Below are 20,121 nucleotides of genomic sequence, written 5' to 3' on the forward strand. Positions count from 1 at the left end.
ATTATGCATATTTTCTATTTTTTAAATTAAAGTTTTGTTTATCTTGGGGTCTTCCAAGTGGTGCCTGAGAGGCCTGGGGTGCCCTTCCGATAACTTTTCACTTGATGGACCAGCACACTACAGGGAATCACTGGGTCAGCCTGTTGGAGCTCAGGGCTCTCCAGGCCATGTTTAACAATGCTTGAGGGACTGTGTGGTGACAGGGACTGAACCAGGTGGACTGTGTGTGGGGCATGCATCTTTGTCCCTTTTTATCTCTTTGGCCCCTATTATGCATTTTTCTTTGCTTTTGGATTTTGGGTCACACCCAGTGATGCTCAGGGGTTTTTCCTGGCTCTGTACTCAGGAGTTCTGGCAGTGCTCAGGGGACTATATGGGATTCTGGGTATCAAACCCATGTTGGCTGCATGCAAGGCAAACACCCTATGTACTGTACTCTCGATCTGGCCCTCTATTACACAATTTTACTCAAATACTTAATGTACTCTTTGAGTATTTATGTCTTAATTATCATAAGAAGAAAATTTTATCCTCTAAGCTCATTTATCTAGATGCAGCATATTACTGGGATATAGCTTTCTTTGTTTGTTTAAGAAAAATACTTTTTGTTTGAAAGTTTTACGTTATTGTTTTGAAATAGTTTCAGACCAAGAGAAGAGTTGCAAAAATAGTATGAAGAGCAACCATAATGAGCTTTACACAGACTCACACATTTATTTTATTTTTTTTATTTTTGGACCATACCTGGCAGTCCCCAAGCTCTGCTTCCAGCTGTGTCAACACAGGGTTGCTCCTGGAGGAGCTGGGAATGGAACCCTGGCTTCTCACATGCCAAGCTTTTTCTGAATCTGTTGAGTTATGTCTCTGCCCCAGTTTCATGAAGGTTTACTATTTACTAATAATCTTCCTGTCTCTGGCTTATATATGTATCATTGCATTCGCAGCCACGTGGCATCTTATTATCTCATTCTTGCTTTGGGCAACCTGGCAGGCTACGAAATGTAACCTGCCCACATGGCAGAGTCTGGCAAACTCCCCGTGGTGTACCCAATATGCCATATACCAGTAACAATGATGGGTCTCATTCTCCTTACCCTGAAAGAGCCTTGAATGTGGCACTTTTTAGAATCTCAGGGCTAGGACGAAGGAGACGTTACTGGTGCCTGCTCGAGGCAATCGACGAACAACAGGATGATTGTGATCATGATTGTGCAGTGACAGATAGATTTTCCCCCCAACCATTTGAAAGTAGGATACACATAATGATGTTCTTTTACTTAAGTGTATATTTCCTAAATAGTCTCCTTTCAATACTGTGTAAACAAACACACAAAAAAGGAAGGGCAAAGGGATGGCAGGGGCCTATCTCTCCTGCTGCCCTCGTTCGGTAGTCTTAGGCCGTTTCCCCACTCCAGGGAGGTCGATGGCGATGGTCAGGCGAAGGAAAGAAACGAGGGCCAGGCTGTTCTTAGTAGCAATTTATTACATGGAAGAGATGTATGTCATGGAGGCCCCAGGATCTCTCAAGCATGTGCTCCTTTGTCCTCTCAGCTTCTGTTCTCAGCCCCATCTTCCCAGGTTCTCTGAGGCATGTGTCCCCCAGAGAGCCCTGAAATCTCCCTTATATAGATCATGGTACCTCTAAAGGTACATGTGATGTCATCAAAAGGAGTTATAGAAAGAACATTGAGGGGGCAAAGCATACATTGTTTCTTTACATCCACAGGCCAGTAATCTTGGCCTCATCTTTCACCAGCACTTGGATTTGCATACCAAAGATCAGTCTGTTAGAGCTTGGAATCTACATCTCAAAGACTAGCCTGCCTAGAGCCAGGCATCTACTTCCCCAAGATCAGGCCTGGCTAGCACCTGAGATCTGCATATCTAAGACCAGCTAGGTTTCTGTGAGATAAGGGAAGCTGCCTCTTACAATATACTGAAATTATTTACTGAAGGCAGATGAGGGGGAGAAAAGTTCAGTCTCATCCAAGCTAGTCAGGACACAAGGGAAAACTGCTTCTAGGACAGATTCTCATTTAGCAGATCAACCCACAGTAGAACAGAATTCCCTGGCTGTGTTTCTCCTCTCCTTGTCCGACCAACATATAAGCATACATAATATAAATCATTTTGTATGGACACAGTAAGAAATGGGCTGGAGCGATAGCACAGCGGTAGGGCGTTTGCCTTGCACGCAGCCGACATGGCCGACCTGAGTTCGATTCCTCCACCCCTCTCGGAGTGCCCGGCAAGCTACCGAGAGTATCTCGCCCACACGGCAGAGCCTGGCAAGCTACCTGTGATGTATTTGATATGCCAAACACAGTAACACGTTGTCACAATGGAGACGTTACTGGGCCCGCTCGAGAAAATCGATGAACAACGGGAGGACCGTGACCGAGACAGTAAGAAATACTTTAAGCTTATAGAATTGCTCTCCTAGGGCCATCTCGATCTCAGACTGCAGTGCCCAGGCCAGATAACTTTCCTATTCTTAGAAGCAGGATCCTAGTCTCGTTGTTACTTTTGGATCATGACAGCATTTGCATATGATCGAACTCTTAACCTATAGTTAAGAATCGTGGCACCTTGGCCTGGCCCATCTCAATGCCAGGGTAGCACATGACTTACCGGCTTGCCCTGGTTGCATCCAGTCCCACGTCGAGACCCTGCTTTTGAGGTGCTAGGAAGTGAGGGCAACTGAGGCTTAAGTTGAGAAAGCAGATGCCTAGGAGTGAATTATATTCAAAGCCAATAAAATCCTAAGTTATAAAGCATAATAATGTCTTCCTGTATCTATACAAAAAGGACATTGCATTAAAGTAAACTGCTCAAAAGACATAAGGAGAAGAGAAAGGCAATATTAACTTACAGTACAAGTTCGGTGTCCTAGAAGGATAAGACCTTACAAATTGGTTGGGGAAGAGAGCACAAAGAAGTAGTTACAGACAAACTAATGGGAATGACTCTGGAGCACTGTGATGGGTGCAACCTGATAAACCTGAGCTCCTTGTACTCCAACACAATACAACCATTGTATGGTGACCACATCCAGGAAATTAGTATTGATAAGGTAATGAATCTAGTTGATGGCTCATGTTCAAATTTTGTCAGTTCAAATATTGCTCTTAATTCCCTTTAGTTCAGGGTCTCACAATGACTTGAAAAATAATGACTTTTGTATCTTTTAATCTGCAACAGTTCTTTAGTGCTTCTTTCATTTCATGACTGATTGTTTTTGAAAAATGTTGTCACGATTTTTTCATAGACTTTTTTTTAGTGTAGGTTTTACTTATGTTTCCTCCTGATTATGTTCCAGTTATGCATCCTTAGTCAAGTCCTACATAAGTCATCATGTCCTTTGAGTATTGTGTCTGGAAATCTAGGATGGCTTCTGACGGACCCTTTACAGTGGTATTAATTTTGTTCCTTCACTTGAGGTATTATCTAATTTCACCACTGAACACTATTTTTTCTGTGCAACCAAAAGTTAGCCTCGTGTGGGGAAAAACCTTAAGACCATACCCTTCTCATCCCTCTTTGTCTCTCATATAGTTGATAGTTTCAATCTTCACCTTAACTGTGTGAAGAATTTTTCATGATGGTTGCAAAGTGGTCATCCCCTTCCTCTGCTTTCCCCTTCGTATTTATTAGTTGTCACATTATAAGGAAGAAGTGACTGCACTTCTATTCTTCCTCCCCTTTGCTTCTCCTCCCAGCATTCTCTTTTCTCATTGCACTTAGTCATTTGTCATCTTTCTATTGTCAATATGGCCTTATGGATTCCTGTTTATTCATTAAGCTAAATCATTACTGCCCTTCTTTGTTTTGATGTTCAGAATGCCCAAGATATTGCAGTTTAAGAATCTTTGTTTTGTGATTTCACTGGAATCGCTTCTCTGCCATCAGTGTATATGTTAGGACGAGGTTGGTATTTTCATTTGATCTTGATGCTCTAAGGTATACATGTAGTGCATTGTTTCTTATTTAACTTTTACTGAATGATGACGAATACTTGTGATGATAGTAATTTCCTGGAAAGTAATTATGAAGTGTTAAAACCTCAGTTCAGATCTTTATATTCAATTCTGTTAAGATTTCTTAAGCATCTTAAGATTCTTATTGACTGAGGTACTTGTAGATTAATAAGACCTTCTTTCTCTGATAATACTTTGTTGTTCAAAATAAAGTTACTACTCAAGCACTTGTAGATTAATAAGACCTTCTTTTTCTGACAATACTTTGTTGTTCAAAATAAAGTAACTGCTCAAGCTCCAAGAGAATATCAGAGACTTTGTCATGTTTGACTATGAAGTATCTTCCATTTTCCTGAGGGGTAATAAAGGACAAAGTCTTTACATTTGATCGTCAGCTTTTCACTTCCATTCTACTCCTGGTGTCTGAGTTCTCCTTTTCTGTGTTCAGATCTTCTTCAGCTCTGCTGAAGTCAAGGGGCTTTGGAAGTAGGTCATAACCCCTGTGTGTCTGTGCACCAAGTTGCAGGGCCACTGTGTGGAAGTGTGAAGTCATTGCACCATATGGTAACGGGCGCAGGCATTTTGAAGGGTCTTTCTGTGTTTTCTCCTAAGTTGTCTTACTCCTGTCAGGAAAAAAGAAAGGGGACTTCAAATGGAGATTGATGATGGGAAAGTCAATTCATTTCCCCAAGGAGCATCTACTTCCCTTATATTTAAGGCTCATTGAATGCAGCTTTCAGTGGGAAACTGTCTTTCTAGGTCCCTAGAGAAAGTCCTGGGCCAGTTCCATTTCCAGTTGGGGGATTAGATTTTTGCCTATTCCAGTCTAGCTGGTGTGGAGAATATATTACCCCTAGGAGCTGTTTTAAACTGAGTAGTGTGGGTTGTAGATTATGTGTTCTGTTAAAGCAAACATTGGACATAAATAGATTTTTTATTGGAAATAATATCTTTCAGGTCACTTTGGAACTTCTTGGGTGAAGCACTACTGTACTTATCAACGGGATTCCAAACAAATCACTATGATACCTTTTGACCAAAAGTCAGGAGGAAAGGGGGTGAGTTTATTTTAAAATATCATGTTTGATTTGCTTGGCTAATATTACAGTTAATAATTATGCTGCATATATAAAATAGTACTTGTTTCACTGTCATTTTCTTTTTTTCTTCCTTTGGTTGTGTGTGTGTGTGTGTGTGTGTGTGTGTGTGTTAATCTCTTCAGCTTAAAAAAACATTTTATACAGTGGTTCTAATGGTATTTCCAAAAGTAACTTAGAATTTCATTAAGAAAACTTGGTAACATTTCATATCTCTTATACTTGTGTCAGATGTTAGATTGCTAGACATAGATGCTAGAGGTAGTGACATCATCCTGTGAAACTGATTGCCATTTTCAACTACTAGTGCACTTCAGTTAGTGCCATGTTCCAGTTCACTTGTGCCATATACTCACTTCTCCCCCCTTCCCTTCCCTGTGCTGCTGTTGTTAATTCGATGACTAGAGATCTCACATGCTCTGTTGGGCTGGATGTGGGCCATGCATCTGATTGTGTTCTTTAAGAACCGAGACACGTTAAAGTATATATATTTTTTTGTAAAGTATATGTTTAAACATGTACTAAATGGTACTAGGCACAGCAACAACCCACACTAGAGAAATTAAAGGGATCTGACCTGGTGAAGAAGGTCAGCAAAGCCTTTTTTTGTGCTGAGATTTGAAGGATTCATGGGAGATAAATCCAGGAAATCTGTCTTAAGGGGGGATAGACAGTGGCATTGCCAGTCTCATTGCTTACTGTGCTTACGTACAATTGATGGCACAATGTTCAGTGCATGTGGATGGTACCAAAGAATAGAATTCATGACCACAGGCTTGCAAAACAGGTGCTTTTAGCTATAGATCCATCCCCAGGCCTCAAAACTTAATGAGGTTTTCAAACAGTATCAGTCAACGCTTCTGTGGGTTTGGATTTCAGCAAGCACTTGAATCTCTGGCTTGGGTTCCTTAAATGGTTCTAGTGATAATTTGGTGCAAGCTGGAGCAATCAGGTCTGAAGCAGCACAGTGCTGGACAGACACTGTCTTTGTCCTGTCCCCTTCTCTCTGCTCTGCTTTCCCTGTGCTGTCTCAGGGTATGTGTGTCTGGTTTTTCTCTCTAGCCAGGTTTGGCTTCCCCATAGCATGTGACCTCAGGACTGCTCAAAGTTTCAAGGGTGAAGATTCCAGATAGTGCTTTGCTGACCTTAGGAGTCATGCAGATGTTTGCCATTCCTGTTGGTTGAGATAGTTACAACCCCCTGGCCCCCCCCTCCTGAAATACACTTTGTTTCAGTGGAGATCGTCCAGACCCTGCATCTCCATGGGAGCACTGTCGGATTTACACTATGTTGAAGAGTGCAGGAGGAGATGTTCTTGGACCGAGGGGAGTGCTTTCCTCTGAACTGGGTCTCTGCATCTGAGTACGCTCCTTTCTTCACTGATCTGTTGTTTCTTCTGGATGCTCTCAGTATCTCCTCTCTACAACCCTACTTTGTTATTCTACATTTCATTATGAAGGTTTTAGGTGTAATTCCACCTGTTTCCATGCCCCACTCACATTTTATTCTTGGGAATAGAATTTTGTGTCTTTTGAGAACTTTGGTGAATTCTTCCTAATTATGATTTTCATTTTCATACCCTTTCCATGTGTTTTACTTGCCCCTTCTGGAATTAATATCTTGAATAACTATGGAAATGTTTTAATAAAATAATTTTTCATGTTTGTGTATCTTTGGACCCTTTCTGAACACTTTCTTTGGTTCTGTTTTTAGTTTATTTATTTTCTTTTGATTTTGGCTTTTTGGGTCACACCAGTGATGCTCAGGGGTTACTCCTGGTTCTGCACTTAGGAATTAACTCCTTGCGGTGGTTGGGGGACTCTATGGGATGCTGGGGATTGAACTCAGGTTGGCCACATGCAAAGCAAATGCCCTACCTGCTGTACTATTGCTCCGGCCCCACTAGCTTTAGTTTAAATCATTTTTTAGCTGTGTAGTCTGTTGGCAGAATAGTCCTCTGTGCAATGTGTTGGGTTAGTAGTGTAGAGGCCAAGAGCTCTGCCTCTGAAAGTGGAGCCTAAGTGATGTTAGATGCTGTTATTATCACTGTTGATGCCTCAGCTGTGTGCCCCTCTTGCTCTCTGCCATCTCATTTCCAGTCCCGCCTCCCCCGCACCCCACCTCCCTGGCCACAACATAGGAGTTTATCAATATCTTTCTTCCTTCCTGCATCAGAGTTAAAAAAAAATATCCAAAACCTGTTAATGTGTGTTGTCAGGATGGAATAATCTCAGTAAAACAGAAGTGGTAAATACTGAGAGATTGCTGTTAGAAGGAATATCAGAGAACTCTATTACTAGGTATCTCCTAAGTATTTATGGTGTTCCCCAATATTCTTAAGGTGGAAGTAGCATTAAGTATACCTTCTCTGTTATTAAACTCAATCTAAGAGTAATCCTGTTGTTTAATCTTTATAGAAACTAGCTTCATTGAATGATTCTCTCGCAATCTTTATTTGTGACTTTTAATCTTATGCTTCCTTAAACCTTAAATGAAAGACTCTCATGTTTTTTATCTTTTTTCTTACCACACTGGAAAGGGGAGGGCAAAGATGAATTATGGTGGTTATTTGGGACTTCTAAGATTAAAATGAGATAATAGTGATGGGTTGTTAATTTTATGTAAATTGGACAAGAGCCTTATACCTAATGAATGCCATTGTAAAAGCTTGATATAATGATTCAGTTTCCTATGAATTATTCTTAGAGTTTATATTTAAGCCTTTTTATTGTTCTATATTATTTATATTTGATTCAACTTTTCTTCATTAGAAAGGAGAAAATTATTTAAGGGTCAGAGATAAAATGATCTCTTTGGTTTCTGGTTTACTATATTATAAACCACAATGCCCAAAATAAAATTATGTATATGTGTATATGGGGCTGGAACGATAGCGTAGTGGGTAGGGCATTTTGCCTTGCACTCGGCCAACATGGTCAACTGGAGTTTGATTCCTCCGCCCCTCTTGGAGAGTCCAGCAAGCTACCTAGAGTATTTCGCCTGCACAGCAAGTTACCCTGGACGTATTCGATATGCCAAACACAATAACAACAAGTCTCACAATGTTACTAGTGCCTGCTCGAACAAATCGATGAACAGTGGGAGGACAGTGATAGGACAGGGGCAGTGACAGTGACATATGTGTATATATGTGTTTGTTTTATATATATTGTTATATAAACAGACCCTATATATGAGTATATATTATAAAATATATAAACATATAATAATAACAAATACATATATATAATAAACTTTATTTTGGACACTGTTTTACAATATAGTTAATGGTAGGGCTTCAAGCATAACAGACTTTAGCACGACATCTTTCCTCAGAGCTTCCTCAGAGTGTCCACTTCCCTCCTTCTTTCCATCCTCTTCTTCTGTTTTCCCTCTCCTAAGGTAAGCTTCTTCCTGCAAAACAGTTCTCAGTTTCTCTTGCCTTTGGGCATTTTTATACCTTGATGTTGTTTATTTATGGTCATTTATCATTTCTTATGACCGATTAGTAATCTGTTGTGTGTATGTATTATAGTTTTTTTACCATTCATCTGTACTTGGACACTTGGATTGTCTCGTGTTTTTGCTCTTATGAATTATGCTGCAGTGAATATAGGAATGCAGGTATCTTTTCTGCATAGAGTTTTTGGGCCCTTGGGGTAGATGCCAAAAAGTGAATTGCTGAGTCATATGGAAGTTCAATTCCTAGTTTTTTGAGAGGTTTCCACTTTCCCTAAAAGGTTAGACAAGTTGTCATTCTCACCAGTGGTGAACAAGGGTCCCTTTTGCCCCACATCCACTCTATCCCAGGCATTTTTGTTCTTTGCGATATTGAGCCTATATTACTAATGAGTTAGTCTTCTTCCCCTTACACACCCAAGTGTGTTTGTAATGAAGAATTTCTCTGTATCTGACCCTCCAACATGCAGCATCTCTGCTGGAGGTCGGCAGCAGCTCAGCGCTGACTTGAGCACTTCCCTGACTTGAAGCCCTTCATTATTTTCCTGCTGCTCTCGGGAGACACATGACAACCCGCAAGATCTTTTCCTCATTTCCCTTACTGCACCCAACTCTTTTTGTTTGTTTGTTGTCTGAAGTCACTGTGATATTACAGTTAAAAATTTTCAAACAGGCTGGAGAATATATAGCAAAGCAGGTAGGGCGTTTGCCTTGCATGCAGCAGACCCGGGTTTGATTCCCAGCATCCCATATGGTCTCCTGAGCACTGCCAGGAGTAACTCCTGAGTGAAGAGCCAGAAGTAACCCCTGTGCATTGCTGGTTATGACCCAAAAAGCAAAAAAATTTTTTTTTCAAACATATAGTGTTCTAACACCCATCCCTTTACCAGTGTACATTGCCCAGCACCAATGTCCCCAGTTTCCCTCCCTCCCCTGCTCCCCACCCTGGCATGCCCAAACCTTTCTTATTCCACTTCCTACTCTATATGGGATTCAGGTACACCTGCTTTCTTTCAGTTCTTCCAGAATTCTGTGGGTCTTGATCATAGAGGCCTGTACACATGATTTCTATTCCTCTTCAAGACAACTTTCCTGGATTTATCTCCCATGACTCCTTCAGTTCTCAGCACAAGACAGACTTTGCTGGCCTTCTTCACCAAGTCAGATCCCTTTAGTTTCTCTAGTGTGTGTTGCTACTGTGCCTAGTACCATTTAGTACATGTTTAAACATATACATGTCTCGGTTCTTAAAGAACATAATTTAGACACTTGATAGCATAAGGCTCTTGCCAGAGACAGTTCAGGATCAATTTTCACCACTTGTGGTCATGAATACTTGCCTGAGAAGGAAATGGTCTCTTGTGTCAATCTGCCATTTTACCCCGCAGAAGAGAAATACCCATTTACTGGCCTTATCCTGACAGTCTGCCTGTCCCCAATAGGGAGAAGATGAATCAGTCACTCTCAAGTCCTGCACACGGAGGAAAACAGATTCTATTGAGAAGAGATTTTGCTTTGATGTAGAAGCAGTGGACAGGTGAGTAACTGTTTCACTTTTCTTAGGATATAGACATTATGGAATTTGGACTCTCTATCTTTTCCATTCAGCCAGGACTTCTTATTCCTTGTCCTTTTCTCAGTTTTATGCCTCTAGCAGTATTCAGTTTGGATTAGACCTCTGGCCTCTTGCTGAAAGGATCACTACAGTCTTCTCTCTCTTTGGTGTAGAACTAATCCACTGGTTTGTTTTCTTTCCTTTTGTTGTTTTCTTTGCTTTGATTTCTGAGAAGGGTATTATGTCACAGAAGGTTAAGTAGAAGTTTAAAAAACACAAATTTTCTTGCGGGGGATGGTTTCTTAGCTAGCTATTTTTGTCTTTAATTAAATTTTTGTTTTTAGTTAAGGATTTAAAAAGAATTGGGTAAAGATAAAGATGGAAGAAATTTTCCACAACTAAAAAAATAAATCCTTTAGGTAGAACACTCTACCTAATTCAGTGTGTGTGAGCACTCAGAAGAGACAGCCTTGCTATTTAGAAATACTTGCTAAATCACAGTTTTTGAAGAGTGAAAGCTGTGTGTGGCATTTCTTTAGAGTTGTTGAGTCTCATTAAGTTGTACTGATTGATGGTGTTAAGCCAGACTGACAGCATTTCAGTTCTTTGCGATACTGCACTTAGCAACAAGTTAAGTTTTTTTCTAATTGTAAGCATATTTGACCTGTCTTTTCAAGATCAGCAGTATTACCTGAATAATCTTTAATCTCAGCATGACAGAAGGTAAATGCCATTTCGTTTCTCCCCTTCTTCTTCTTCTTTCTTTTTTTCCAATCAGAGAGGCAGAGTGCCACCTGGGACTCACTTCCCCAGTGTTTACAGGTTTGGAATGTCTTGTCAAGCCCTGTCTCTCTGCACTGTGGCTGCTGGAGGCTGAGCGCTCTCATAGAGACCAAGCTTGCCCTTTAACCTAACATTCATGGAAGCTAACCACATCTGTTTAATAGTTTAATCCTTATACCTTTGGCTTTCAATTTAGGGTATAAACTGGGTCTAACTTTTTACTTTCCTGCTTTAATGTTTTGTGACTTTGAGTGAATTAATCTCTTGAGAGGTCTGTATTTGCTTATTTTGAAATATGAAGATAATAGTTCCTATGGTTGTAAGGATTAGAGGAGAGAATGAATGTAAAATGCCAGGCACACTAGCAATCAATAAATGTTCAACAAATATTAGCTGTTACCGTTAATTAATTTTTCTTGAATGCTTATTAGACTTGATATTTGTAAAGAAGAAAAGTACTCCACTTTTGTACCAAGTTTGGAGATGTAATAGTCTTGCATGGGTAGTGGGGAGAGGAGAAGTTGAATTGGTTGGCAGAGAAGAACGGCCAATACTCTGCTTCAAACTGGACTTGACTATTCTTGGTCCAACACAAATTCTCAATCCAAATGTTTTAATCATTTGTAGGTATCACTCTTCTCTGCACTAAGTATGGGATTTAAGGAAATTCTTACTGTTGGCAGGTGAAAGAAGTTCAGAAGATTGTGTGGAAGCAGAACCAGTTGTTTGATGCGGGTCAGATATGTGTTTGTGTGGCGCCATAGGAATGGGCATGCCTGTGAATGGGCATGCCTGTGAATGGGCATACCTCAGTGAATGGGCATGCCTCAGTGAATGGGCATGTCTCAGTGACTGAATGGGCATGCCTCTCATTGCTGCTCTTGGTGAGACTGCAAACAAGCTAAGAGATACTTCCTGAATCCGTATCGTGTTCTGTGTTTTCTTCTTAGAAGTGACCCCTAAGGTTCTTGAGAGTTGTTTTTGAGGCAGCTGAAATTCACTGTGTGTCGTCTTCTTACTTTTACCCTTGCCAACATTTTCTAGCACCTCTTTTTATGAGGTTCATAGAAATTTTTCTTGTTTCAAAAGCTGAGAGTATTATATCACATCAAGCATAATGATGGGGTTTGGGAAGTTGGTTTCTGCCAAGTTTCTCTCCGATTCTCAGTTTGGCATGTTAGGGGTTTCGATTATGGTTCAAAAAAAGGCTGCTAGCTCTCCTAATCAGCTGCTGAATAGATAATTCAAATGTACTATTTACATTTTTTCACTGTATATTGTGGTATTTTTTAGCATGTTGGTATCATTTGGTTAGGAAAAGCCTGCCCTTATAGGGCTAACTGACATTTTTTCTTAGAAAAAAACAAAAACTCAGCCTGGAATGCTGCCACTGCTCACATGAACCAGTTGAGAGCCATGCTTTCTCCATTTGGTCAGTGTACCCCAGAACTCAGTGTCTATTTAATCACCTGAGCCTCTGGACCTCTAAGGAATCAGTCCTAGAAGCTTAGAGCCACCTGAAATGATTCCAACTGGCCAATAAACCATTTATCCTGACCTACCTTATTTTTTTCATGGAAACTCTTAAGAGAGTCTGTAACCTCGAGTCTCTCCTCATTTCTGTCACTTCTGCCTCCCTAGAACACTGATTTGTTCTGGATCACTCTGAGGTGATGTGCTGTTTGCACTGTTTCTAGGCTCTTTGAATATATAAGGTTTTGTTTGCTTGAGCCTTTCATGAGTCTCTTTTTGTCTTACTGAGGGAGAGCTGTTGTGACTCTTTTACTCAGTAGTGAGCAGGAAAGCAAACTCAGGATTTTGGAATTTAGGTGTAGAATTCTTGAGCTTTGTGGGGTCAAAGATCCTTTTACTAGAGACTCTTCCATAAACATTTTGAGAAGTGTTTTGGGGTCACCAAGGCAGTGTTCAGGGCTTACTGTGCTCAGAGGTCACTCTTGGCAGGGCATGGGGATCTGTGTGGTACTGCATGCAAGACAAGTCAACTGCAAACAAGACAAGTGCCTTACCCCTATACTATCTTTCTGACCAATTTTTTCACATTTCAGATTCTTATTTCGAAGATTTTCCTTTTATTTCTTCAAACTATGACAGTAGCCTTCTTTATTGGTTGCCACATCATTTCAAATGCTTCATTTCACCTATTTCTTTTCTCTGGTGTTTTCTTTCTTGTTTTTGACTTGTGGGAGTGGCCAGCTATCCTGCTGTGCTCTGGCCCTGCTGTGCTGGTGAATACTTAGATGAGTGGGCAGTGGTCAGGGGCCTGCAGGGCCATGTTCATTGGTAATATTGGTGACCTGAATGGAGTTCTTACATGTAAGGCATGAGCTTTAGCTCTTACATTCTCTCCAGCTCAACCTTCCTTCCCCACCCCCTACCCTTTCTTCAAAATTAGATTTGGGGTGGGCTCAGACCTGAGAAACTACTAACCCCCTGGAGTATTCTGAACAAATATTTCAAGACAATAATTATCTCTTCATGCCTTTGGCTTTTCCTTCAAGAGAGTTTTATTATTCTCAACATGAAAATTCCTGTTCCTATTGTCCAAAACCTCCAAATTACTTACGTCAAGGGGGTCATACCCATCAGATTGATGTTATGTTCTTTGAATTTTCATTTTGCCTTTTATTTTTTCTAAAAAACCAAACCAAAACATTAGTTTTAGGACTTGTAATTATTACAGGGCATTGACAGGCATGCTACAAAGAAAAGTGTTTCCTCCTTTCCTAGAAGGTACTTGTTTCAGGCTGAATTACAAAACTTGTGTGTTGAAAGGGCTGGAGCGATAGCACAGCGGGTAGGGAGTTTGCTTTGCACACAGCCAACATGGTCGACCTGAGTTCTATTCCTCTGCCCCTCTCAAAGAGCCCGGCAAGCTACCGAGAGTATCTCTCCTGCACGGCAAAGCCTGGCAAGCTACCTGTGATGTATTCGATATGCCAAACACAGTAACAAGTTTCACAATATTACTGGGCCTGCTCGAGTAAATCGATGCAAATCGATGAACAACGGGAGGACAGTGACAGTGACAGTGTGTTGAAATTCTAATCATTCATTTTTGAAAATGTTTGAAGTAATTGAAATAGAAGTGTATTACAGAGGTAATAGAGGTAAAGTGAGATGGTTAGGGTGGTCTAATCTAATATGTGTGGTGCCTTTATGGAAAGGAATGATCTGGACTCAGAGACAGACACACACATTGGGAGACTGCTGTGTGAGCATGAAAGGTCATCAGGGTCTGGCCCTCAGGTAGTACCGGCTGGCCACTAGAAGGCAGGAGAGAACCAGCTTCTCTTTCATATACCTCAGTGGGACTTACCCTGTCAATCTTGCTGCTGAACTTTGAACCTCTAAGCCTGTGCAATGCAATTCTGTCCTTTAAGCTGTGGTACTTTATTATAGTAGCTCCAGCAAATGAATGTAGCACCAATCAGGATGGCACTGACACTCCTACTGTTCCCCAGGAAACATTTTTGATGGATGCCCCAACACATATTCTGTGATATTTCCATTGATAAAAGCCCCAAGTCACTCAAATCAGCCCCTTCACAAAATTCCTCTTTGTTATTTTAAATACTATTTTGGTGACCTAAGATTTCATGAGGTTTTTATGATATCATCTTTCCTTAGAGCGTATTTGTGAAGTATTCTTTACTGCCTTTTTAAAGCACAGACCTCTTGAAGTTTCTTATTTTTTCATGGCTTATGGAATAAAGTCTAGATTTGGAATTTTTAAAAAATTTTTGTCTTTAAGGTGTTTCAGCTCTTAGGGAGTTTGGTGTGAACTCCTTCCGTGTAAAGGGGGCTTGATCTCAAAGGAGTCTTTAGTGGTAGTGATAAGTGAATTGCTAACATTTGTCTTCACTCATTTTGAATAATTATCTCAACCCTGCAGTGTCTTATGGAAATTAATGAGCAAATATAGAAAAAACATTTGTTTAAGCTAAAAAAAATCATGGGGGTAGTCATCTGCCAACATCCCTGAATTTGTTTATTTTTAAGAAATTTCTCACAGATGTAAGTGACACATGGATATTTTCTCCCAAATGTTTTCCAAAAGGGGACCACTAAAACATATGGAAAATAATAAAAACAGAAAGCTTCTTTTCTGATGCACTGAATCAGTGTAGTCTCTTGAGGAACAGTGTTTATGCTTGTGGAAAGGAAGTGATTAGAATGCTTAATTTTTTTCCCCCAGGACTAGCTGATTCCAACAGAAGTTCATATGATTGAAAAAATTATATGGTGTGTTAAATACCCTATACTCAGCTTTGGAATTTACCAGAGGTGGGTGGCAAAGGACAGATTATTAAAAATGATGGTGGTGTTTGGTGCTGATGGTGTAGTGGGAAGTAGGGACAACCATTGTCATTACCTTTCCCTCAATATATAAATACCATTAGGGTGGGTATTAGAGCAAGCTTGAAACTTGAATGACCAGAATACCAAGGAAAATGGGAACAAATAGTGAAACTTGCCCTGTTGCCATTCTATTCTGAGGGGAGGAGATTGGGCCACACTAGTGGTGCTCAGTACTAACTCCTGGTTCTGTGTTCCGGGATCACTCCTGGAGGTGCTCAGGGGACCATATTTGGTGCTGGGTATCAAACTGGAGTCTGCTGTGCACAGAGCCGTAAACCCATGTACTGCTTCTCTTGCCCAACCTTTTTATTCTTACAAAGAGTGACGGCATGAATGAAATACTGAATTCATTTTTGTCCCTCCTGCCCCTCACTGATTGCATTATCATGAGAGAAACAGTTGAGATACATAATATTTCAGGCAGTCTGAATTGATTGGGATTTCTTTGATAAAAGTCATCGCCTTATTTTTCTTTCAAATCAACAAGCTTTTCGCAAATAGGTGAGATATATGCTTTACTTGGAACCAGCTTCAAACTGGCTTGATCTGGCTCTGTCTTCCTACAGTGTACTATGAATTTGTATACTATATGAGCTTTTCTTTATTGTTTTTCTGGTTATTCAGTTAGGTATGCTTTACACCCCTCTGTTCAGTTCTAAATAACACAGGTAATTTGCTTCCAGAGGCAGAGTGTAATCGTTTTATATAGTTTTTATACAGCATTGCTGTGCATGTGGTGGTCCAGCCTTATTTTCCCGGTGATGTGATTTTGGGATAGATTATGATCCTTTCTTTGGGATTTTGGCGATCTACTATGTAACAACAAAAGAGATATAATCTTTTGTTAATTGCTACAAATGTTTCATAGGGTTTGCATTTTTAGATGGGAAGAACAGAACTGTTAGCCCGCTTCACCACCACCATGGGAGGTTGGTCAAGAGATTTATGGAAGCCCTGAATAATCTCTCAGAACCTCCATTTCACCCTTATTTCAAGTATGGTTTTGGGCGAGCCACTTGATAACTCTGTTTGACCCGGGGACCCTCCTTTCATAGACTGTGCATCTGGTCAGGTGGTCCTAGCTACATCTGGAAGGGGGCCTGATCATACATACTTTGCAAGACTGCATTAAAGGTGAGTTTAGGGCAGAAGTTCTTTGTGGTGCAGTCCTGTGCTGCAAAATATGTCTAGGAATCTTTTCTCTAAAATCTCGGACTTTATAGCACAGCGGTAGGGCGTTTGCCTTGCACGCAGCCAACATGGCCGACCCAAGCTCGATTCCTCCGCCCCTTTCGGAGAGCCCGGCAAGCTACCGAGAGTATCTCGCCCACACGGCAGAGCCTGGCAAGCCACCCGTGATGTATTTGATATGCCAAACACAGTAAAGGTAAAGGTAAAAGGTAAAGGCCCTCCCGTTGATCCTCGATTTGCTCGAGCGGGCCCAGTAACATCTCCATTGGAGACTTTGTTGTTACTGTGTCTGGCATATCGAATACTCTCGGTAGCTTGCCGGGCTCTCCGAGAGGGGCGGAGGAATCGAACTTGGGTCGGCCCATGTTGGCCGCTTGTAAGGCGAACGCCCTACCCGCTGTGCTATCGCTCCAGCCAAACACAGTAACAACAAAAATCTCCAATGGAGACGTTACTGGGCCCGCTCGAGCAAATCGATGAACAACGGGAGGGCCTTTACCTTTACCTTATTATTCTTAGGGTTAATCTTTAGCTTTTTGAGTGTTTGTCTGAGCTATTTTTTTAAAAATTATTATTCCGCCTTCCTGATATTCCTTCAGTTTCCAAACTTAACATCATATCTGAGCTGATGTGTATGTGCAAAGAGACTGTAAGAGGGAAATTCCATTTTCATATTGTGACCTGTTGTTTAGTTTTTTTGGAAAGTGGGTGGGTGGGGAATGGAGGGTATGGTGTGCTCATACCTGGCCATGTTCAGGGCTTACTCCTGGCCCTGTGCTCAGGGATCTCTAATGGTGGGCTCAGGGAACCATATTGGGCTGCAGGTATTGAACCCAGGTTGGCCGAGCACAAAGCATACCCCTTACTCACTGTACTGTGGCACCAGCCCTGACCTGTTGTTTATATATATATATTTTTTTCCTTCCTATACTTTTATGCCTCTTCTTTCAGCCAATCATCTTAAAAGGAAACTGCAGTGATTTTAAATTAAAATATTACTATTACTTTTAGTATGACATAAATATGCCAAATACCAATAACAATGATGGGTCTCATTCTCCTAACCCTGAAAGAGCCTTGAATATGGCACTTTTTAAAATCTCAGGGCTAGGATGAAGGAGACGTTACTGATGCATGCTCGAGGCAATCGACCCACAACAGGATGATCGTGATTGTGATTGTGATGACATAAGTAGTTTATGCATGCATTTGTTTATGTCTTTATTAGTTGCTTGAGTTTAAGGTTGAGTGCATTCTAAAACAGAGTGACCATCTTATGTAACAGAGTTTTTCGCGATTAACCTCTAGGTGGCAGTTTTGTAAATGGATTCGTAGTTACTAGAGGATCTACTTGAAAATTAGCTGTCCTCCTTATGTGGAGAAGGAAGATTTCTTCGCGTGTGTTTTCTGTAGATGAAGTCATGCAAATGTTATTCCTTAGAGGAAAAAGCATTCTAAATTAGTTCTCTGGAAATTCCTTCCTCCCACCCTTTATTTGATGGATCATTTCATACCCGCTTTCCTGCAGCTCAGTTAACTCTGTTTAAAAGTTTTTCTTCTACTGTTTCTGAGTTAAAGTTGCTTCAGAGACGGTTCAGTTTGGAGATGGCGGGGAAAACAGATGAGTGATTTGGCTGGCCCGTGTCTGCTGAGAATCAGGCGATCCCACTTTCCCTTTGCAGTGTGCCGTTATCTCTTGTAACAGATGAATCCATTTTTCCTGGTTACAAACTTCCCCCCCTCTCCCCTTCTCACCCCTTCTTTGAAATAATATTTGATTTTGTCTTCCTGCTGGTTGGATTAGAGTGCTGGTCTTTATGCATTGACATTTCAGAGAGGAAATGGCCTTTTCCTTCCTCACAGGCTGTTATACTGCTCTGACTTCCATGACTTGGGTGGGGGAAGCATGGATGGGAGCAGCCCGACTTCGGGAATTATCTCATTGCTGTTCTGGAAATTGAGCTAGTGGGGAGGCTGGTGGGATCTTTGGCATCCATATTTGAATCCTGTTGATTTTTATTTGCTTACGAGAGAGCAGTTTGGACCCTGGTTTGAATAAAAATGGGGTGGTGGTGGTTAATAAAGCTTGAACTTTATTCTCTATTCTGAAGAATGAAGTTGGGGGTTTTATTGATTTAGTAAAGCAGCTTATTTGCCAATAACTAAATATAAAGTACCATGAACCAACATTTTGCAATTACAGAAATCTGAGGAAGGGAGATGATCAACTAGTAAATTCCATTTATCGACCTTTCTAGATTTAGAATATTTTTCAATTATTTTGTTTTGGCTTTTTTGCCATACCCAGCAGTGCTCAGGGCTTTCTCCTTACTCTGCACTGTGGGATAACTACTGGCCGACTTCAGCTCCAAATTAAAATATTTTTAATAGATTGTTAATGTGGTAACATGATTTCTTTCTCCCTGAATCTTAACCATCCTAGCAACCGGTAATGCCTCTGCTGGAGCAGTATATTAAAATTTGCTTATTGGGCCAGAGAGAGAGAGAGAGAGAGAGAGAGAGAGAGAGAGAGAGAGAGAGAGAGTTCAGCAGGAAAGGTGCTTTCCTTGCACACTGCCACTGATCCTGGTTTTATTCCAGCACCATATGTGGCCTTCAAGCTCAGCCAGGAGTGATCCCTGAGCACAGAGTCAAGAGTAAATTCTGAGCAACATGGGATGTGGCCCAAAAGCAAAGCAAAAAACAAAAACATAAAAAAAAAAACCCTTAATATTGAGTTCTGGTTCTTAGCAGGATGGCTGGTACATGACAGACACTTAATCAATATTGGTTTCATTTAAGGAACAGAAAGCTTAATGTACCAAAGATTTGTATGTGCTCCCTGATTTTGTCACTTTAGTCTTCCTTAAAATAAAAATGTATGAAGTTATCTGATGTGATTGGCAATATTTAGCCTTAAGGTGATTCATTTTACTGTGTTCTTAATTTAGGAGTTTTCCTTCTAGGAGGCCAATGCTGCAGTCCATAATAGGTTATTATTCATTTATTAGGATCAGATCTTTTCTAAATAATTGATTGGAAATCCTTGTAAGACATTTTAAGGTTTAATTGTGTGTGTGTGTATGTGTGTTTATGTTTATGAAGCGAGAGTGAGAGCGAGAGAGCAAGAGAGCACAAGCTAGCTGGTTTCACTGTCTCCCCATACCCCAGGCACACACACTGCATGCACTTGGGGGCAGTACAGTATTGTGATTAAGGTACAGACTTTGCTTGAGAGTCAGAAACAGGGTTCAAGTTGAAGCTTTGCCACTTTATAGCTGTATGTGACATTAATGCAAGTAATTTATAAGTTTTGAATTTTAGAAAAATACATTGATGTTATCTACTTCAAACATTTACTTTGAAAAATGGTGATGTAGATAATATCCTTTAACAATGCTTGGTACGTAATAAACACTCAGTAAATCTTAGCTATAATTTGTGGGTCTCCAGTTTGTAACTTGTAGTTTCTCTTCGTTAATTTTTTGTGTCATCTTAATTTCCATGATATATTAATATCACAAGATACTGTGGTATGTATTATGATATATTTTCATGAACATGAGAAGTCTTCCAGATTATTCTTATGCTGTTGAACTGTTTAGTTGGACTACAGGTAAAGAATACAACATGTATCATTATTAGTCCTGATGGATGAAAAGACTCTAATATGTCTCAG

At 40.5% G+C, this 20,121-nt stretch overlaps 1 protein-coding gene across 2 annotated transcripts in view; it reads left to right on the forward strand.

Moving 5' to 3' along the window:
- The window catches only part of ARHGAP26 (Rho GTPase activating protein 26), a 511,759-nt gene that overhangs the window by 171,201 nt on the left and 320,437 nt on the right, over positions 1–20,121 (forward strand). For both annotated transcript variants that reach the window (XM_056124844.1, XM_056124845.1), the window contains exons 9-10: positions 4,935–5,035; positions 9,976–10,070. In XM_056124844.1, the coding sequence (XP_055980819.1) occupies positions 4,935–5,035; positions 9,976–10,070 (196 nt within the window). The remainder of the gene's footprint in view (positions 1–4,934; positions 5,036–9,975; positions 10,071–20,121) is intronic.

Source organism: Sorex fumeus, unplaced genomic scaffold (genome assembly GCF_029834395.1).
Source record: "Sorex fumeus unplaced genomic scaffold, SorFum_2.1 ptg000051l, whole genome shotgun sequence".
NCBI lineage: Eukaryota > Metazoa > Chordata > Mammalia > Eulipotyphla > Soricidae > Sorex > Sorex fumeus.